The 21,911-nt window shown below is 43.0% G+C and overlaps 1 protein-coding gene across 1 annotated transcript in view; it reads left to right on the forward strand.

Annotated features, from left to right (window-relative positions):
• The window catches only part of LOC138285031 (otoancorin-like), a 489,250-nt gene that overhangs the window by 202,552 nt on the left and 264,787 nt on the right, over positions 1 to 21,911 (forward strand). The window contains exon 13 of the mRNA XM_069224460.1: positions 13,230 to 13,288. Within this exon, the coding sequence (XP_069080561.1) occupies positions 13,230 to 13,288 (59 nt within the window). The remainder of the gene's footprint in view (positions 1 to 13,229; positions 13,289 to 21,911) is intronic.

A 21,911-nucleotide genomic window follows, 5' to 3' on the forward strand; every position in this document is an offset into this window, starting at 1 on the left:
AGTTTTACGTGATCCGTCAAGTGGGGGCAGAGAAAAAATGGGGGAGTGTCTAAAAATGTTGCATTTCCCATGTTAATTCCCATGGGACCTTCATAAACATCTACAGCATGAACCACTGTATGGAATTACACCAAATTAGGCAGAAAGTTAGCTTTCCATGTGCAAATCATGCTTTTGCTTATTTGGTGCAAATCTGTTCAGTGGTTTTTGAGATATTAAAGGGAAAACAAATTTGTACAGCTTTGGCCACAGTGACTTCACGAATATTTCACGAATAATTTGTGAAATTTGTGAAGTTTTCATGAATATGTTTGTGAAAAGAAGCGTTGCAATTGGCTAACCGCAACCTGACTAGAAAGTTGCGGCGGCCATTTTATTTCACAGAACACGGTCTCTGGGTGTGAAAATCCAAACTGAAAGTGGCATAAGGGGTCAGGGTGAAGGTACCCTGACACCAGGAGTGTTATATGGGTGTGTTTAGAGGCAAATTCTGGGTTTAAAATAATTTTCCATCACTATGCATGATATTTGCAAAAATTCAAGATTTTTCACGAATTATTCGCGAATATGGAAAAATTTTAAAGAAAAACCACAAACTCATTCAGACACTAATTAATTTACTCATGTATTCACTCAGGGACTCATGCGCCCACTCACAGACCCACTCAGACACTCATGCACCCACTCACACCCACTCAGACTCACACACCCACTTTCATACCCACTCACGCACCCACTCACAGAGACAGGCGCTGTGGCCAAGCTGCACTGTCCACAGTCAAAGGACGTGTGTGGCTGGGTGGGTATAAGGGCTTGCCTGCAAGATAGGCATTGAGACCAACCTCCATGGTGCACAGCCAACCCCCGCAAAGGCTGGGCACCATGGGGGTTGAAATAACGTATAGGAATTAAAATTGCTTTATGTTAAAAACCATAAAAATTCACTGAAAAAAACAACGGTTACAGAGACGTTATAGTTAAGTTCTCAATTTACTCTTACAAAACCATAAAAATTCAGCAGTAATAGTTAGAGTTCTTTTAAGTACTATAACTCGTGCTACAATGTAACTATAATTTGCGCCTTCGCCATGCACAGGTAATTACTCTGCATAATATGCCATTAATGAGATCTTGTATGGCATCTTTGATATTATCACTGAAACATTTGCAATAAAATTATTGATAAGAAAACTGTGCATGGCAGGGCACAAGATATAGTTACCTTAGGGCTTCTTGTTTTACCTAATTCTACCACCAGACTTGCTGCCAAAAGCGGGGCTTGGTCCGAGGGGAGGGCATCTCCACTAGCTGGACTGCCCTGGGGTACTGCAACAGATCTGAGGCTTTGAGGCTCACTGCCAAGTGTTGCAGTTCCTGCAGGATGAAGGTGTGAAGCACCTCCACCCAGAGCCGCCTTTATTCTTGACCCCAGAGAGCACAAAGGCTCTCACCCTGTTAGCGCGTTTGACCTTAATAAGTAAACTTACAAGGGAGCGCGAATAGGTCCATGAACCTTTTGACTCACAATTAAGATGTTCTTACCATAGCTCCAGTACATAATCCATAATCAATACACAATAGTCAATAATTATAAGTAATCAATAACATCAATAATCAATGGAGTCAGTAATTGTCACGTACCATGACCTTTCAGTCATGAATAACCACACCTTTTAGTAAACATTAGTATATTAATTTACCTATATTAACAATGCTAAGGTCATGTAGATTAATCTCAATATCAAATGAAACACACACAGAAACACTACTGGCTGTGCAAAGCGGTAGAAGAAACGTAATCTAATCAAGGCTTGAGCTACGACACATTCTAAGGTTATAGTGCAAATTAATAACAAAGTCAACTGCGTCAGAGTGATAACATACATTTGAGTTCAGCAGAGAAATCCATAAGGTATTATTCCCTATTAGCAGAATTTTTATTAGTGAGGATCCTTAACTAACATCAGATTAGCATCAGCATGTTGGGCTTCATGCAAAACAATTTAGTAACACAAATTTGGAAAAAAACATCTAAATATGGCTCTATCAAAACAGTGCAGTTGGTACCTAGAAAGAAAAAACCAAATGCATATCAATTAACAGTCTGGATCATAACACCTATCCTCAGGGTGAATCAGCAAGCAAAGTCAGTCTTCGTCCTCAGGACATCAGTCGATCAGCAAGGCATCAGGATTCAGCATCAAAGTTCAGAATACGCAATGTCTCTAAGCATTAAAGTTAAGCACATCTCTTGTCAAAACGCATAAGAAATATTGACCTTTCTGCCAGCAAGAAAATGGGCAATGGATAATGGCAAAATGCAAGGGCAGAATGTTTGTCTCTTCTCAGTGTAGTCCATTTAAGTAAAAACTGCTAAAACTACTTCCCAAATCCCTATTGGTCAGTTAATCGCATGTTCACACTTTGTCCAATAAAATAAAAATTCCAAATCTATGAATTCTACTATTACTCTGTTCACATGTCGTTGATTGGTTTGTCTTGCAATGTCATCATCTGGCTTGTCAGGTTACAATATTGTTGCAGCTTCCACTCTAGTCAGTATCTCCATTGTTCTTCTCCTGAGAAAGTCAGTCTCACACGTTACACATAAAATGTTACATTTACAGGAACATCATCTTCTACCAGTCGGTTCTCAGGAGAAAGCTTCCATTATGAGCACATTTACACAATACAATAGAAATCACAGTTTAACTCTCTAGGACAGCCATTTTATTAAACGTTAAGAAATACAGGTTTTACATGAGGCCTGGTAAAACTGGGCCAAGACACTCACTAAGTTAAGGCCTACAATTAATAAAGCTAGAACAAAATACAAAATTCTTAATATGGCATATTACTACATTAATCAAACATATATTCAACATTTCGTAATATTAAATCAATGATTAGTACAGCTCCTTAACATTGATGGCCGTTCTTCGTGATCACATTTTCAAACGCATGCATTATTTTTCTACGTTATTATATCTTCCACATAAACCACTTATTCAGAATACATGAACACTCATTAATACTTTTTATTAAAACATCTGCACTAGCAACCCCATGGGGTCAGAAACGTCTTGTTTAGTGGCAGGCTGGCAGAGACCATTCGGCTCTACACTAGAGGGTTGGGTAAAATGCAGGAGGCATCTCTAAGATTCCCTCTGTGTGCATTTTATAATAAATCCAACTCTGGCATCCGCATGAGTTTATTGTGCTGAGAAGTTTGATACCACATTTCCCAGTCTTCGGTGAACTGGATCTGTGGTGTTCATAATGACAAAGTCCCAGCCCATATATTTAATATGGACACATTTTAATTACAATGATTACGAATGGACTTAGACACTGTAGGGGCATATTGCTCATGCAGCTATCCCATCACCTGTGGCATAGTGCACCCTGCCTTAGGGCTGTAAGGTCTGCTAAAGGGGTGAACTACCTATGCCACAGGCAGTGGTTCGTGGGCATGGGGCTCTGGGAGGGATGCCATGTTGACTTTACCTTTTTCTCCACACCAATACATACAATCTGAACTCACAATGTGCCTGTGTTTGGATCCCTTATATTGGCACAATACATGCTGCAGCCCTTAGGGACCCTCCCTGGCCACAGAGCCCTTGATACCACTGGTACCTTTTACAAAGGACGTAGCTGTGTGCCAGGGGTGTGCCAATTGTGGAAACAATGGTCCATTTTAGGGAAAGATCGCTGGTACTGGTGCCTGGTTAGCAGGATAGCAGCACACACACTCAATCAAGTTTGCATCAATATCAGGTAAAAAGTGGGGTTGTGGGGGTAACCATTCCAAAAGGGGCACTTTTCTACACTTGCCCTCAGGTCATCCTGTTTTTAGCCACCGGGCTTAGTCATCCTGGCCCTGTCACCCTGGCTGTGTGAAATTGGGTGACTGGTTGAGGGGTGGAAACCCTACTGAAGAAACAACCACAATTCTTATCAGAGTGAAACACAAGCAAACCCCAAATTAATCTCTACTTAACCCTCCAGTAGCTCGGTACAAAAGCAGTCAGGCTTAACTTAAAGGCAATGTGCAAAGTGTTTATGCAGCACAACAACAGAAATAAAGTGAAAACACAACGCAAGAAAAATACTGCACCAATTTAGAAAAATTGTGGAAAGGTTAATAAACTATTTGACAACAAAAAGACAAAAATCCAATCGATAAAAAAATCGAAGTTAATCAATTTTAAAGATTTAAGTAGAAATAGTGTTTAAAAAGAACAAAGTGCCACCTGTGGTTATGTGGTTGTGCCGGACTTTGACTACTACACAAGTTCTAGCCAACCAAGATGACCACAGCAGGATACAGATACTAAGTTAGGTCTGCTTAACAAAGCACCTTAAATCCTGGTTGTGGAGTGTAGCGAGATCCCGCATTGAGGATGCATTGCACTGCAGCAGTTCCATCGAGCTGCAGGCTGAGTTATGAGGTCTTGCTTCGAGGGTACATCACACAACAGCAATTCCAAGGAGTTTTGGGGCTGTACTAGAAGGTCTTGCATTGAGGATGAGTCGCACAGCAGCCTTTCAGAGGAGCTGCGAGGTCCTGCATTGCACAGTGGCTGTTCCGATTCAGAGCTGAAAGGACATGCATTGCTTGCGTTGTTTCTGCCCAAAAGTCCCGAGCTGGGCTGGAAGCACACCTTCCGGCTCACTTCCAAGAGTCCAGGACTGGGGTGGCACCACGGAGGCTGGCAGAACTCACAGCAGGCCGAGTCTAGATGCAGGGTTCAGGGCGGTGAGTGTCTTTTCTGTCCCTGAGGCTCTGATCAGGAGGCCAGCCAACTAGCCTTTGGAGTCATTTTGGTGGTCCTGGGTTCAAGATTCAGGTCCAACCCTTCTCACACAGGCAGCAGGACAGAAGAGTAGCAGTTCTTCTTGCAGCAGAGCAGCACAGCAGTCCTCCATCTGAGTTTGAGTGTGTACTGAAGAGTTGGGTCTGAGGGTCCACTATTTGTGTCTGGTGCCCACTTTGAAGAGGGAGAAACATCTGGAAGAATCCTCCCCCTAATGGGGTGTCCAGAATGTTAAGCCTCTAGCACCTGGCCCCAGCTTGTCTAGGGCCACAAACAATGTGTGTGGACCTCTTTGTGGGTGTGCTGAGACAGGGTCCTTGTGATCTGCAAGAGTGGTAGGTGACAGTTTTGCTGCTTCATTAAATTAAAGATGGCCCGTTCTGCTAAAAACTATTCCCCCCTTTGTCTCACTGTCTAGGAGGGAGAAATATTCACAGACTAACACTTAGTTATGTGACCCAGGATACAGGCTGTAGGCACCAAATGGTTGGGACAAGAAAATGCCAACTTTCTTAAAGTGCCATTTCCTGAATTGTGACTTAAAAGCATTAATGAGAGTTTTGCATTACAATTATTCAGGGACCAAACTCAACAATCCTACCTGTTCCCAACTAAAAAGTATCACTTATTAAATGTAATAAGGTAACCAAATGTTATCCTATGGGAGAGGTACGTTTTGTAGTAGTGTAAAACAAAAGTAAGAGTTTTTCACTATCAGGACATGCAAAACTTAAAATCACATGTTCAACTTTTTAAATACGCTGGACCCTACCCTCTGGTGATTTGATTGAGACCCATCTTAAGGGTGTTATGTCTTATGTATTACAAATAAAGGTTTAGACCTGGCAAAAGGTTTATGTTGTCAGGTTGAAATGGCAATTTAAAACTCTACACAGGATGCAATGGCAGACCTGAGACATGGTTTAAAAGACTGCTTAAATGGGTGGCACAAGGGATGCTACAGGCCCACCAGCAGGACTTAATTATCCCAGCCCTCAGTACATGTAGTGCCACTTTATTAGGGACATACAAGTAAATTACAAGTACACGAAATTTACTGTTTTGTGTAAACCAATTCTAATATGTTTGAATAAGAGAGTACAAGCTTTCTAACACTGATTAGCAGTGGTGAAGTGCAAAGAGTCCTAAAAGCCAATAAAAACGGGTTCAGAAAACAGGAGTGTTATGGCAAAAGGTTTGGGGGTGACCCTGCAGAGAAGGTCAAGTTCAACATGGAAAGTCCTTGTCCTTCTTTTCCTTCTCTTTCTGGTCCTCCTTTTCCTCCTTTTCCTCCTCATCCTGGTCCTCTTTCTCCTGGTATGCCAGGTCCTGACACCCCTGGGCCTCTTTGACTTGAGATTTATTTTCCCCTTGGTTGTGGGCCCATTGGTTCTACTTGCCCTGGTTGTCTTAGCTCCGGCTCTGGTTACCTACTCATTTCCTTTTGATTCTCCAGGTCTTGTTCTCCTCGTTTTCCTCACTCTCCGTTGGATTTACCTAGCATTGGTTTTCCTGTTACTGGTCCTCAAAGTCTGTGATCTCTTTCTAGTTTTCTGCCCACTAGACTTGATCGTTTTGCTCCTAGCCCTCCTTGTTTGGGCCTTTGTAAGACTACTCATATTAGTTATGGTCCTCCTGGCCATCCTAATCCTTCTAGGCCCCCTTCTCCTAGCTCTTCCTCTGCCTTCCTTAACCTTGTCCACTTGACCTGGTTATTCTGATCCTTCTCGCCCTGTTTATCCAATTCCTATTACATCAGTTCCTGGTCCAGCTGAATCCCTCGGTTTACCTGGCACTCCATGTTCGGGTACTCTCAGGCATTTTCCTCTTAGCCCTTGACTTCCTGATTTGGATCATCCTGGTTTTCCTGGCCATGTGTGTGTCCTCATGATCCTGCGGTCACTGCTGTCAATGGTCTGGGCCTTCTTCATATTGGTTCTCTTTGTCTGGGTCATTCTGAGCCTCGTCATTTTAGTCCCAGTACTCCTGGACCTCCAGATCCTGTCCTCTTAGTCTACATCACTCTGGCTGTTTTGGCCCACCTGATCTTTCACACCCTGGTCCTGCAGCCATTCTAGTCTTGATCTACTTGGTCCTAGCCTCTCTTTTCCTGTTGTGCTCTTTTCATAAACCCTACCATTTGGCCATCCTTGTCCTCTTGCTTCCTGCAGTCTTTGCCAATGTGGCCAACGTGGACCTTTCGGGTCCTCTTTGCCCTGGTCACCTTGCCCTGGTTCTCCTTACCCTAAAGTTATGAGCTATGGTACCAGAGGTCCTAGTCTATCTGGCCTCTCATGTCCTGGCCCTCTTAGTCTTTGTCTTCCTGGTTTGGGTTGTCCTTGTCCTCATGGATCGGTTGCATTGATTGATCCTGGCATTTGTTTGGGTCCTACTGAGCCTGGTCATTTTGGTCCAGGTCCTCCTGGCCACTGCTGTCCTGTTTCCTTGGTTTTCTGAATTCTAGTTGGGCTTCTTAGCTCTGATCCTCCTTGCCGTGGCTTTGCTAACTGCAATGATTGTTCTGCTTCACTTGGTAATCTTTGCCATGGCCCCTATGTCCAGATTATCTTGGTCCTCTTACTCCTGTTTCTTTTCCTCCTTGTCATGATCCTTTAAGGTCTCCTAGTCTTTCTTGTTCTGGTTTTCTGTGTTCCCTTGGTACTGGTCTCCCTGGTCTTTCTAGTCCCTGTCCTGCCTATTGTAGTATTACTGGCCATTGCCTTTCTAAGTCCTGATCTTCACATTTGTCATCAATCTGGCACTGGTCCTCATGGATCCAGGCCTCCTGCTCCTTACCTTGGTTCTTCAATAACTTTTCCTAGCCCACCACAGATTATCCTAGCCATTCTTAGTTCTGGTATTCTTTGACCTCTGGTTCATGCTGGCCTTAGGCTTTCCTGGCCCTGTACTTCATGGTCTGTCTGGTTGTCATTCCCATATACCCCTGCACCTAGTCCTTTGCATTGTAAGTCTCCTAGTCCTGGACCTTTTTTCATCTCCCTCATCCTAATTTTCATCCATCGGTCATCCTTTTTCTACTCCCCTGGTTTATTGAGTCCTCTAGTTTGCCTGTTCCTAATCTTTCTGCTCCTGGTTCTCCTGGTCCATGTAGTCCTGGTCTTAGTTCTGGTTCTCCTGTGTCTGGTGCTCATGTATCAGGTCTTCTGGTGCTGGTTCCACAGGCGGTTTTCCCCAGTCCCCCTAGTCCCATGGTCCTCCTGCCCTATCCTAGTCCTACTAGTCCACCTGGTCTCCTAGTTTGCCTGTTCCACCTTGTTTTTGTCTGTCTGTCCATGGTCCCCTCTATCATGGTCCTCCTAGTAACGGTCCTCCTGGGTCTAGTTTTCCTTATCCTTCTGGCACTGGTCCTCCTAGTTCACATGTTGTGGGTTAACATTGGTCATTTAGGATCACCCTGAGTCAAACCGTCATGGACCTTCTGATTCTGGTCCAACTGGGACTGGACTTCCTAGTCCTTTATATGTACCCTTGTCATTCGATTATAGAATCTTGAGACCTAGTCGTTTCTGGTCCTGGTCTTCCTTGTCTATTCGCTTTTGTCCCCATGGTCTACTTGATCTGATCTCTGCGGTCTTGCCCCTCCTATCTTTGGTCCTTCTTTCCACTAGTCTCTGACAGTGGTCCTCTTTGTTCTGTCTACCTCAGTCTGCTATTTCTGGCCCAGGTCCTCATTCATATGGTCCTTGTCTGTGCACTCAGGCCCTCCTAGCTTTCCTCCTGGTTATGGTCCACAACCTTTTGTTACTTCTACACCTGGTCCTACTGTTTCTTCTTGCCATCTTCCACAGATACCCCTGTTCCACATTCTCTTGGTCCTCCTGATCCTTCTCACCCTAGTCCTGTTTTACCTAGTCCCATTCCTCATTGTCTATTTGTTTCTGGCCCCCTCTGGCATTGGTACCCTTGGTCATCTAGATTAGGTCTCCCTGGGCCTGGTTCTTCTTGTCCTTGCCTTCATGTCTCTTGTCATCCTAGCCCTCCAGGTGGTCCATCTCTCTGTCCTAGTTTTTCTACTTGTCATCAACCTCCTTTTACTGGTCCCACTCAGTCTTTCCTCAACTGTCCTCCACAATGACTTTAGTCATGTTTCGTTTCCAAGCCTGTCACTCAGATTTAAATTTTTTGGTATTGCTCTTGCCCAGACAGCACTGTCAAGGACAGAAATGTTGTCTCAGTGGAGACCGGACCTTGCCCACTTACAAAACCGTTTAATTTGTTGAAAATTTAAACTACCATTCTCATGATACATTGTGCAGGCGGTTACAATGTTAGTAGGGCTAAAAGGGTCACTCGTGACATGGCACCAATCAGCATCTATTCCTGAAACCCACTGTGCTGTGTGAATAGTATGAAACGCATGTATATTGAGAGGCAGCCGAGTGAGTTCCTCCTGTGAACTACCTCGATGCATTACTTAGCTCTCTCCTGCTTTCCCTCATATCATATCATATAATCATAATCATATATAATATAAATAGATTCAAAGAAATATGGAATCCATACCTAGAGTCATAGATAGTATACACCCGATATATAAGTTGAGAGTAGGAAGCACATTACTTACTGGAGTTTAAGAACACCATACTATGATTCATCAAAATTATATACAGGAGAATGATAATTAATCTAGATGCTAGAAGCATATATAGAACTGATTTTGAGATGCATTAGAAGAAAAATAGACAGCTGAAGAAATCAAAGATAAGTGAAGGTATATTCAGCACAGACCTGTTTTCACATTGAAAGCATACATATGCTCCAGTTTGTATAAAACAACGCCTTTCTGCATAACATGAAACACACTGATATACATATATATTGGTGTAGGCTGCAGCCCAGAGTCGGACAAAGATTATTCATCTATATGGATGGAGGCTGAATAACCCTTGGAAATATCCGTGCAACAAGTACAGGAGAAGGATCAAGAGGCTGGCGAGTAAAATGTTTGTATGAGAAGAGAATGTAAGCAGAAGCCATAACTTTAGGATTAGAATTGTAACTATCACTGAATGTTAAATTTCAGATTGTTATGTAGATTGATCTGTCGATGTGGAATATCAGTGTAGTATGCCAATAAGCATATATCACATACTGATGATGTACATTGACATGCACTATTTCCTTGCCTTGTTTCCCTTAATTATTTTAAAGTGACAAGGATTTAGCTTTCAGAAATGTCTTTAATACCACCTGTAAGGAAATGTCTCCTTGGCATGGTTACCCCCTGACATTTTGCCTTTGCTGATGCTAACTTTTGATTTGAAAGTGTGCTGAGGCCTGCTAACCAGGCCCCAGCACCAGTGTTCTTTCCCTAACCTGTACTTTTGTTTCCACAATTGACACACCCTGGCATCCAGGTAAGTCCCTTGTAACTGGTACCCCTGGTATCAAGGGCCCTGATGCCAGGGAAGGTCTCTAAGGGCTGCAGCATATCTTATGCCATCCTGGGGACCCCTCACTCAGCACAGACACACTGCTTGCCAGCTTGTGTGTGCTGGTGAGGACAAAACGAGTAAGTCGACATGGCACTCCCCTCAGGGTGCCATGCCAACCTCACACTGCTTATACAGTATAGATAAGTCACCCCTCTAGCAGGCCTTACAGCCCTAAGGCAGGGTGCACTATACCATAGGTGAGGGCACTAGTGCATGAGCACTGTGCCCCTACAGTGTCTAAGCAAAACCTTAGACATTGTAAGTGCAGGGTAGCCATAAGAGTATATGGTCTGGGAGTCTGTCATGCACGAACTCCACAGCACCATAATGGCTACACTGAAAACTGGGAAGTTTGGTATCAAACTTCTCAGCACAATAAATGCACACTGATGCCAGTGTACATTTTATTGTAACATACACCCCAGAGGGCACCTTAGAGGTGCCCCCTGAAACCTTAACCAACTACCCATGTAGGCTGACTGGTTTTAGCAGCCTGCCACACTCGAGACATGTTGCTGGCCACATGGGGAGAGTGCCTTTGTCACCCTGTGGCTAGTAACAAAGCCTGTACTGGGTGGAGATGCTTATCACCTCCCCCTTGCAGGACTGTAACACCTGGCGGTGAGCCTCAAAGGCTCACCCCCTTTGTTACAGCGCCCCAGGGCATTCCAGCTAGTGGAGTTGCCCGCCCCCTCCGGCCATGGCCCTACTTTTGGCAGCAAGGCCGGAGGAGATAATGAGAAAAACAAGGAGGAGTCACTGACCAGTCAGGACAGCCCCTAAGGCAACCTGAGCTGTGGTGACTCTGACTTTTAGAAATCCTCCATCTTGTAGATGGAGGAGTCCCCCAATAGGGATAGGAATGTGACACCCTCCCGTTGGGAGGAGGCACAAAGAGGGTGTAGCCACCCTCAGGGCTAGTAGCCATTGGCTACTGCCCTCCCAGACCTAAACACACCCCTAAATTCTGTATTTAGGGGCTCCCCTGAACCTAGGAACTCAGATTCCTGCAACCTAAGAAGAAGAGGACTGCTAAGCTGAAAAAGCCTGCAGAGAAGACGGAGACACCAACTGCTTTGGCCCCAGCTCTACCGGCCTGTCTCCCCACTTCTAAAGACACTGCTTCAGTGACGCTTTCCCCAGGGACCAGCGACCTCTGAATCCTCAGAGGACTACCCTGCTTTAGAAGGACCAAGAAACTCCCGAGGACAGCGGCACTGTTCACCCAAGACTGCAACTTTGTTTCAAAAGGAGCAACTTTAAAACAACTGCGTTTCCCCCGGAAGCGGGAGACTTGCTACTCTGCACTCGACGCCCCCGGCTCGACTTGTGGAGAACAAACACTTCAGGGAGGACTCCCCGCGACTACGAGACCGTGAGTAGCCAGAGTTGCCCCCCCTGAGTCCCCACAGCGACGCCTGCAGAGGGAATCCCGAGGCTCCCCCTGACCGCGACTGCCTGACTCCCAGATCCCGACGCCTGGTACAGACTCTGCACCCGCAGCCCCCAGGACCTGAAAGATCGGAACTCCAGTGCAGGAGTGACCCCCAGGAGGCCCTCTCCCTTGCCCAGGTGGTGGCTACCCCGAGGAGCACCCCCCCTTGCCTGCCTGCATCGCTGAAGAGACCCCTTGGTCTCCCATTGATTTCCATTGAAAACCCGACGTGTGTTTGCACACTGCACCCGGCCGCCCCGTGCTGCTGAGGGTGTACTTTCTGTGCTAACTTGTGTTCCCCCCGGTGCCCTACAAAACCCCCCTGGTCTGCCCTCCGAAGACGCGGGTACTTACCTGCTGGCAGACTGGAACCGGGGCACCCCCTTCTCCATTGAAGCCTATGCGTTTTGGGCACCACTTTGACCTCTGCACCTGACTGGCCCTGAGCTGCTGGTGTGGTAACTTTGGGGTTGCTCTGAACCCCCAACGGTGGGCTACTTTGGACCCAAACTTGAACCCCGTAGGTGGTTTACTTACCTGCAAGAACTAACAAACTCTTACTCCCCCTAGGAACTGTGAAAATTGCACTGTCTAGTTTTAAAATAGCTATCTGTGATTTATTTGAAAACTGTGTATGCTATTTCGACTATTCAAAGTTCCTAAAGTACCTACCTGCAATACCTTTCATTTGAAGTATTACATGTAAAATTTGAACCTGTGGTTCTTAAAATAAACTAAGAAAATATATTTTTCTATACAAAAACCTATTGGCTTGTAATTGTATCTGAGTGTGTGTTCCTCATGTATTGCCTGTGTGTGTACAACAAATGCTTAACACTACTCCTTTGATAAGCCTACTGCTCAACCACACTACCACAAAATAGAGCATTAGTATTATCTCTTTTTGCCACTATCTTACCTCTAAGGGGAACCCTTGGACTCTGTGCATACTATTCCTTACTTTGAAATAGTGCATACAGAGCCAACTTCCTACACCACCAATCTAGGAGCTACCCAGCATGCTTTCTCAATAACCTTGGCAGTCATATATTTTTTAACAAAAGAAGAAAACTCCTTCCTCTTAACATTTGTTGCAGGTGACACAAGTGCTGCTTAAACAAGATGTTCCTCCCCGCACCACTCTCCAAAAGTAAGCCTAAATTATTCAAGTTTGTTACTCTGGATTCCTGTGTTTCCAAGGACAGCTGCAATACTTGTCACAAAAGTTGCCTAACTGCCCTTGCGTCACTTAGCGCCGGAGAACAAACCTGACAGCTCTCTTACAGAGATGGTTAAAACATTCAATCAGCACATTCATCATCATATTGTAATATGACCAAACTAGTACATTGTGCTTTACTGAGAGATGTACAATTAGAGAAAATGTGAAAGCGCCTGCCTGTTCCACAACAACTTTGTAAGTTGAGGGTCCTTTGCTTAACAGGCTGTCTCCACGACGAGTATAATTCATTTTCTGCAATGAACAATTAACTAATTTTGGAAATTGATTAATTTCAGTTAATGGCACTGATGAAGAAGCTGAAACTGGAAAATTTGAACAGTGGAAAGGCTATCAGGTGAGACTGATCTCTGCCAAAAACTATAGCATTACAGGAGTTTTCACTTAAGTATTTGAGGGGGAGCTGGTGAAGCATAGACTTCCAGCAAGCTGCCAACAACCTCGAAGAATAGGTGAAGCACCAATACTTTTCTCTCGTTATACCTTCCGTTTTCCCTGTTCTATAACATTTACTCCTGCCGCTTTTGTCCATTTCTTTCAGACTCTCTTGTTTCTGCTTGTCCCCTATGCGCTCTTTATTTCTGTTGCCTTATCTTGTTTGTTTTTCTACCTAGATCAATGTAGTTCACCGTCTGCTCCGTCTTTCCTGTTTGTCTTTGTCAAGGCTCTCTGTTTCGCCCATTGTTGCATACACCCCGTTCTCCTGGCTCCATCAGAGATTTCTCTTTTTTTGTTTTAATTGTCGGCTTGTTGTTTAAATAATCATAGTTTTAGAATAAAAAAAGATTAATGTTTTGAAACAAAAAATAATATGCTGCTCATTCCAGCAAATATAGAATCTGATAAGTGTTTCTCACTGAGACAAATCACCTAATGCGAAAATAATATGCAATAGATGTCCTTCCTTGGTCAGTAGTGTCAAATGACCTATTTTACAGATACGCGTTTATACAAATAAAGATAATTCATACATGAGACAGACAATTCAACTAAAAAAGACATAGGAGTGATCCAAATGTTTCATTTTACAGAGATTAGATAGGTATTATTACTATTTGTTCCAGAGAATCTGCCACAATGTATGAAAGTCATGAATTGCTTACATTTTCTTAGTATCCCATATCATCACTGCTCACTATGTTACAGATCTAAAACACAAGCCCTATTAATTCACTTAGGAATTCCAGTTCTCAGCCATTTTGCCAGTGTTTCCTATTCTTAATCACTTAACATAGCAGTAGGTGTGGGACCGGGGATTTCATTTTACTTTTCATAACTGGCTCATCAAACAGAGTGTACAGGGAGAGGCGGGGCCACGGGAGGCGGGAGGAGGGAAGAGTGCACTATGTTCGCATGCGTGTTTGGCTGGCAGTCTAAGACCTGCCAAACACACATGCGCACTTAAGTTTCTCCAACCCTGGTTGTTTACACAGCAGGGCTGGGGAAAGAGCACAGACCACAGGCTTGTGTCTGAGCTGCAGTGACTGCAGCTCAGACCAATCCTGATGCTGCTTTCATGCCTTGTTTAGCATGTAAGCAGTGACGGGATTGCTGGGGAGCCTGTACCACTAGAGAAGCGAGGCGGCAGGAGATGGTGGCGGGAGATGGGCGGCTCGAGGTAAGTGTTCTTGATTTTTTTAAATGTTCATCACACCGCGACCTTGACATATGCGGCCGCTGTGTAGGAGTGCTATTTTTCATTGGGAAACACCCACTTTCTTGACTCATCTATGCAGATCCATAGAAGAGCATTTAAACCGTGTCTTATTTTATGACAGTAATAAGGTAACAACAACCAAAGAAAACATATAGTAAACTGTGTTCTTCCGATTCTCATAACCCAAACCTAACATGTGCCAGTAGGACGAGTTGGCTTTGTTGCTTCACTCTTTATTTCTGCCATCTCTAATAAAGGTTTGTTGGACTATTCTGCCACTTCTAGTGTAGGCTACAGGCTAAGATTGGCTGCCTTGACCCAACTAGGGGTGTAAAAAAGGCCCGCAGGCCCTAGGGTGCCGGGGGCGAGCTGCAGGGGGGGGCTCCTCAGCACAGCACACGGTGCATGGGTGGCAGGCCCCTGACTGGGTCCAGGGTGAAGGGGCCCCCCTTACAGGTACTTTGCAGGAAGAAGGCCACTTTAAGTTTTGTTATGCCACTGAATCCAACCACGCCCATATGAACCCATTCTAGTCATGGCTTCCTGTAGTCTGGGGCTGATTTGAACATTTCTGCTGGGAGTCTACTGGGTTGATAGTCCGGCTGTGATGGAAAAAATCTGAAACTTCGATATGTTTAGCAAAGAAATGTGTACAGCTCTGAAGTAACTTTGACATCCTTGTGCTTGTTTGCCTAGTCCCATCTCGCCCACTGTTTGTCTTACCTTTGTGAATGTTTTCTTTTGAAATATTATCTTTTATTTATATTAAAAACATGATATTGCAATATAACTAAAAGAAAGCTTCAACATGTGAGAAAGTAAAATAGGGTTTATCTATATAAAATGAAAGGTCCTCACACATTAAGGTCTGAATTAAAGGAAATTGGCTCTGCATCCAATGCAGCGCCACTTTTGTTGCGCCCCTTAGCACCCCTCTACTGCCACCATATGTGTGCCGTATTTAATATACTTTGATACTATTAATGTACTGTGCAGGATTAGTGCCACATTTTTGGTGCTAATCCTGCAGAGTACATAGGGGCCTATTGAAAACAATGCAATAACCTGTTGTAACGCCTGCAGGTCCTAAAAATAGCCACTAATAGCCGCTAATCTCTTAGATTCCACTGTGCCATTTTTGGGGTTCCCCCTAATGGGGGAACTCCCCCCTTGCATACATTAGGCCTGGCGCAGGCATAATGTGGCGCAAGGGGTTACCAAGTGGCGCAATGCTTGCATTGCTCCACTTTGTAAATATGGTGCAGCGAATTTGGCCTCATTGGGTCACATTAGCATCAAAATAATTGACACTATTGTGGCACAAGGAGGCGCTGGGCTGTAATACACTAAGGGCCTGATTTATACTTTTTTAGTGCAGCATTTGCATAATTTTTAAAAAAATGCAACTATATTTTGTAAGTTTGCGCCGCTTTTGTGTCAAAAAATGACCCGAATGCAGAGCTAAAAACTGCAATAAATCCTTAAAAAGGACCTAATTTCAAAGCATACAGTAAAAGTTATACTAAGAGCACTCACAGCTCCTGAACCAAACCAAGTGAGTTTAACAAACAAAAAAGCAAGCAAAACAAACATAACAGTACAAAAAAGTAAGTGACCACTTACGATAATTAAATGAATGAAAATTAGTTATTGCAGTTCTTAAAACGGAAGGGAATCCAACCATTGTGACTAACTATGCATAATAGTTGTCATATTACTCAAAATGTACTCATATTTATTCAGAGTGGAGGCTCAGCTATATACAACACTTTACTCGATTGTTTGCAAGGGTTGTTGAGACACTCAAAGATTTCACCCTTCGCTCTTGTCTTGTCTTCCCCAATTTAAGATTTGCTTTTTCACAACAATGTTACCTTAACAATGAAGCTCTCTAAATGAAATTTCAAATATAGTAGCGATCTGTCTTCCTGATGAGAAAAATTAACAAAGCAGTGTGCGAGAGCCTCGCTCTTAAAGTCAGTCGTACTCTCACAGAAAACTAACAATGCCGCCTCTCTACATTCTGGAAGAAAACATCCACTTTGCCGGAAAGATTGATTTTTCATTTTACAGAAACAGACATCTGTCTTTGAAGGTTTGTCTACGGAAAATGAAAAAATATGGCGGTTCTCCCATGCTGCAATGGTTTTTCAAACTGGCTGGCGCTTTTATGGCTGAGAATAAAAACACTGGACCAGATTAACTAAACAATGGTGCAGCGCGGTACTAAAATGTACAGTGCCACGCTGCATCACTTTAGAAATCCAGGGATGCGCTGTATTCACTAAAATACGGTGCACCCCTGTGTTTCCCCCTGCACCAGTGCTAAATTTAGCTTCCAATGCAGGCATCCTTGCACCATAGTGCAAGGGTGTCTGTGTTGAAGGGATTGACTGTTAATGTGCAGGAAGGTGACCCTTCCTGCACATAAACAATTTACAGTGGCAATTTGGCACATCTGTGTGTGCTACAGAATGAAGAATGCAGCATACATAGAAGCACCAAATCGTCATCTTTGAATGATTGTTTATGTGCAGGAAGGGACCCCTGGGGTGGCGCTAGGTATTGGTGCTGGCACAGATTTACACGTTCTTGTGAATCTGGGGCAGTATAAAAAACAATGGGTTTTGCAGTGGATCGCCCACAGCAACATCCATTGCACGCCACTCTGACGCAGAAAACTGCCTCGGTGGGGCCCATATTTACAAAGTGGCAGTAAGCCACAAAAAGTGGCTTAGCGCCACCTCGTAAATGTGGCTCACTGCATATCGCCACCGGAGCATCACAAAAAGTGACGCTTTAGTGGCACTACGGCTTTGTAAATCTAGCCCAATATTTGTATAAATCCTGCTACCACTTGAATCTACTGCCTCATCCAGTCTCAATAAATGACAAGAGTATCCAGTGCATGCATTTTCTGAGAAAGAAGGCAGCAAGTCCAGCGTGTAAAATCCAATTGTGGAGACTGAAGACAGATTAGAATCTGTAAACCCTGATTACAGTCTCATCCCTGTGTGGGAGATCATCGCTACGTCCAATGGTTTGACTCTTGAGGTTTCCCTCATTTGTGAGTATTTATTCAGTACTCAACCAGCGCTATCTACGACTGCAAACCCACTGTCAAATGGTGCGTCTCAAAACTCGCAGAGTTGAAATCAGTCATTAAATATACTCCTCAGCTGCTATATACAGTGTGATTAACCATTAAGTACAATGCTGAGATTGATTGTGGCTGCATGTGTGTCCATTGTAACTGTGGATTTGATGTGGGCACAACACTGCAATATAGCGGTGTGAGTAGCATGGTCCTCCAAAACTGAAGATTGCTTTATCCATTTCTTGGTGTAGCTCTATATCTGCCAATTAAATGTACCACTTTTAGCGTCTCAACTATTGACACAGACTTGGTCTCAACAGCCCTGTGATCATCTGTAAACGACACAACTAAATAGATAAGCATTACATTTGATGTGGTACCTCAATTTGAGGTGGATTTGATGAGATATGTGTCCACATTTCTCCAGTTTTCAGGATGCATTTATGGTTACTCACTAAGGCTGCCATCTGATTGCAGAATGGTACCTCAGCCAATAGAGGAGTAAATGGTTATTACATGAATGATTGGCAACTGCTTGAGTACTGGTACAGGCTTTTCCATCATATGCTTGCATGTACGCATCCAAGAAAGCAGTTAAGCAGCCATACAACCAAGTAAGTAGGTGCTCAATCAAGTATGTAGGTGCTCAAAAGTTGAAATCAAGGGCAATTAGATCATGAGGGAATACAAACAACTGGGCTGCGATTATAAAATACATTACTACTGTTTTGAAAATGCAGGATCACTAGTGATCAAACAGTTGAAACAACCAATGAACAGTCATACAAGGCCATCAACGTATGTTGCACAGTCATCATTAGCACACTATAGTTTATCAGTGATCAGCACAATGCTATGGCTTTTACAGCCAAACATATAGTCAATCAAACAATCAGACTGAAGCCAGTCTTAATTGCTTATATAGGTTACTGCAGTCCATTAGCATATCCTACAGCATATCCAACTAAAATCTGACAAGATATTTCAGACTTTATGGCACTCCATATCCATCACTCAAGAAAAGATGGTGGAGTTCAAAGAGAAAGAAACAAAGAATACTAAGGATGTCAAGCTTGTAAAGAAATCATCTAAACAGCAGCATCCAGTCCCATAATCTTTTATTAAACTGAAAGGAGACTCTAGAAATTCAATTCTTCAAAGGTTTTACATCATATGACATGTTGCAGTCAACCAAAAAATGCACAGACATGACACAAAATGAAATAATCCTTATGAAGAAGAACCTTCATGAGCTACGGTACAGATTTGCTGAGACAGGGTTGAGAATTAGTAATTTGGAAGATGACAAGCTGGAAAATGAAAGATAGACAAATTTGCTAATAAAATTAATTTACTTGAAAGAGTCCTGAAAGATTATACGAGGAGAGGAAATCCAAGACTTTTTAGGCTTCCAAAGCGCTCCGAGAATAACGAGGCCTCATGTGGGCCTGTCCTGAAACGTGGGTTCCTTCACACCCAAGCAATAAAGTGTGACTGGTGAAATATCTCAACACGGGAGACATCATCTTCAAACCCCCCATGAATAACCAGGTGATCATGGCACACATGAGGGAAAACCAGCATGTTATTTGCAATAGAACCAAAACTAAGGTTACTCCAAAGAAACTAGACAAAAGGCTTTTCTATCAAAGCAGAAACCCCTGATAGATCTCTCATTTCAATTCTCCTTTTCTCGTCCTGCACACTTAAAAATCTTTCTTTTTGCCAGAACAGAACTGTTCAAAATTGGAAAGGTGGCCATGCCACCTGAGTGAAAGGCAATCATCTGCCCGGATCCCTGGTACACAGCCTCTGGGAATGTCCAGCCGTACAGCTACCACAGGAAGTATTAAGACTCCTACAAATTAAATTTGCACTCAAATCAACACAATAAATGTCTCTACCTAGAATATCACTAGTTATTCATCAAAATCATTAATTTAGCACTTCCCCAATCACACATGGCCAATATTATGGTTCTGCTCCTAAACACCAAAGGAATGAACCATCCAGTAGAATATCAAAACATCCTTGGCTACTATCATAAATAAGGAGTAACCTGGTTTTGCTACAAGAGACAAGAAGTGGTGTAGGTGGAGGCAATCTAGATGAAAACTAAATTACATCCAGTATTTGCTTTGTATTGTATTTCTAAAAAGTAAAACAGCTTAGTGACATGGATTTCTAAGAGTTTGAGAGTAGCCTCTTATGTTAGAAAACATTACTGAAAACAAAAGTCTCTTTAGAAGTCTCAAAAAGGATAACTCCAAGCGTTATGCCCTAAACATTTAGAACCTAACGGCAGAAAAATCCAATAAGGGATCGGAATTATTAAGGAAGGGGAATTTACTCTTCCGCAGGATGGTACTCTGAACAGAATTTCATCCTGCAAATGTAGACCAATATGTAGTGGGTTGTGAAAGAGCAATAAAGAAAATGCCTTTCCATTTTGTATTCATTTGTCACATTTGCTGTGCTCCAAAGATAGAAGTCAAATGTCAGGCTATGTCTTCTGACAAATTGCTGCTTATTCCTTTATCATGAGGGTTGGTATTTATATGCCCTTCTCTGACTGCAAAGTGAGAGGAGCTTTTAAAGTGAACTATGTGACCATTTTGCTAGGGTACAGGAACCAGGAAAGGATAGTCTGAATAAAGACATTTTTTGTAAAACACAACAAAATTTAGATACCTTTAAATGAACTGTACACATATTTCAGAATATATCAGCAGTTAGATAAGCAAAAACAAAGCAGAGTTTTTTGTAATTCTGAAATGTGATAGAAACAAAGATTTTCACAGGATCAAAACAAATTAAGACACTTTTAACACTTTTAGTAGGTGATGCCTAAATGATAAACATTCACTGATATCTGAGTCCGCACATTATCATTTGTGTGTTATATCGTTTTATCAGTAAAACTGTATATTTGTGCAAATTTTGTGGCCATTTCAATAGGAAATGTGATGTTTGTAAATGATAGGGTACTACTAGATGATGGTTTAGTAAAATATTTGCGACAACTATATGGTACACTGTTACTACTCTCCTTCTGAAAAGATTTGTTAAACATTGAGCGAAGCAAGATATTTTCACAATCTGTATCCGTTCAATGAGCTAAAATTTATGTCAGCACTACCACTATGAAAATTGTTCCACCACCACTGAGGCAAAGGTGCTCAAGAATTCCTTTAAGTCCAGTTTTAAAACAAACACTTGCAAGTATTCCCAAGCAAGACTTATTGGTGAACTTTTCAGTATTTTGATCCAGCTGTGTTTTTTACTTCACATATCCATTTCAACAAAAAAGGTGCTCACCATACGTTATCATACACAATCACCCCACTAGTGTGTGACTTCCACACAGAAATTGTGGTGTGGCCTAATAGTCGGAGCTGCCGACTCTGGATTTGGGAAACTTGGTTTGAGTTCCGGCATCGGCTCTGGGCAAATCACATAACGCTGAATGGAATTACGGCAAATTTGATCGAAAGCTTGATCTTGGTCCAGAAAGAGTGTTTTTTGTGATTTGGTAAAAATCTGTTCAGTGATATAGTAGTTATTAAAGGAAAAAGAAATATAGATATCTAGGGATGCCATTCCTTTGTGAATTCACTCACGGAGGTTCAGGGGGAAAAGCAAAGATCTGATTGGCTGGCCACAACCTGGGAGGAATGTTGCACCCACCATTTTCTTTTTCGCATTTGGGGGACAGTGAAAAACTGTCAAAAGGGGTCAGGATAGAGGTATCCTGGTCCAATAGGACAGATGGAGGGGCTCTGAGAGACCCCTCGTGGGAAAAAATTGCCCACTTTTTGGGGGGGTCTATCTGCTGATCCTTAGATATGCTGTGGTGCTCAACGCAGCCTCTAGTGTAAATATGCTAGGGATCCGCAGATCCAAAATCCAATGGAAAAAAATACACCCATTCACACACCAAAACTTGCTGCACACGACCTTCAGCCATGCACAGTGGTAGTTATATTAACATATAGTAATTATATATTACTTTACGTTACGAAAAACATACAAATTCACTGAAAAAACAAAGGTTGCAGGGAATTTATAGTTAGGCTGATGTTTTACCTAACGACATTTTTCAGTGAATATATATATATATATTATGTCTCCACTTGCAAATTATGCAAACTCAAGCATGAGGAAAGTCTATGGGGAGATCTGGCTGAGGCGGACAGGACCTGCGAT

Source organism: Pleurodeles waltl, chromosome 3_1 (assembly GCF_031143425.1).
Source record: "Pleurodeles waltl isolate 20211129_DDA chromosome 3_1, aPleWal1.hap1.20221129, whole genome shotgun sequence".
NCBI classification, from domain to species: domain Eukaryota; kingdom Metazoa; phylum Chordata; class Amphibia; order Caudata; family Salamandridae; genus Pleurodeles; species Pleurodeles waltl.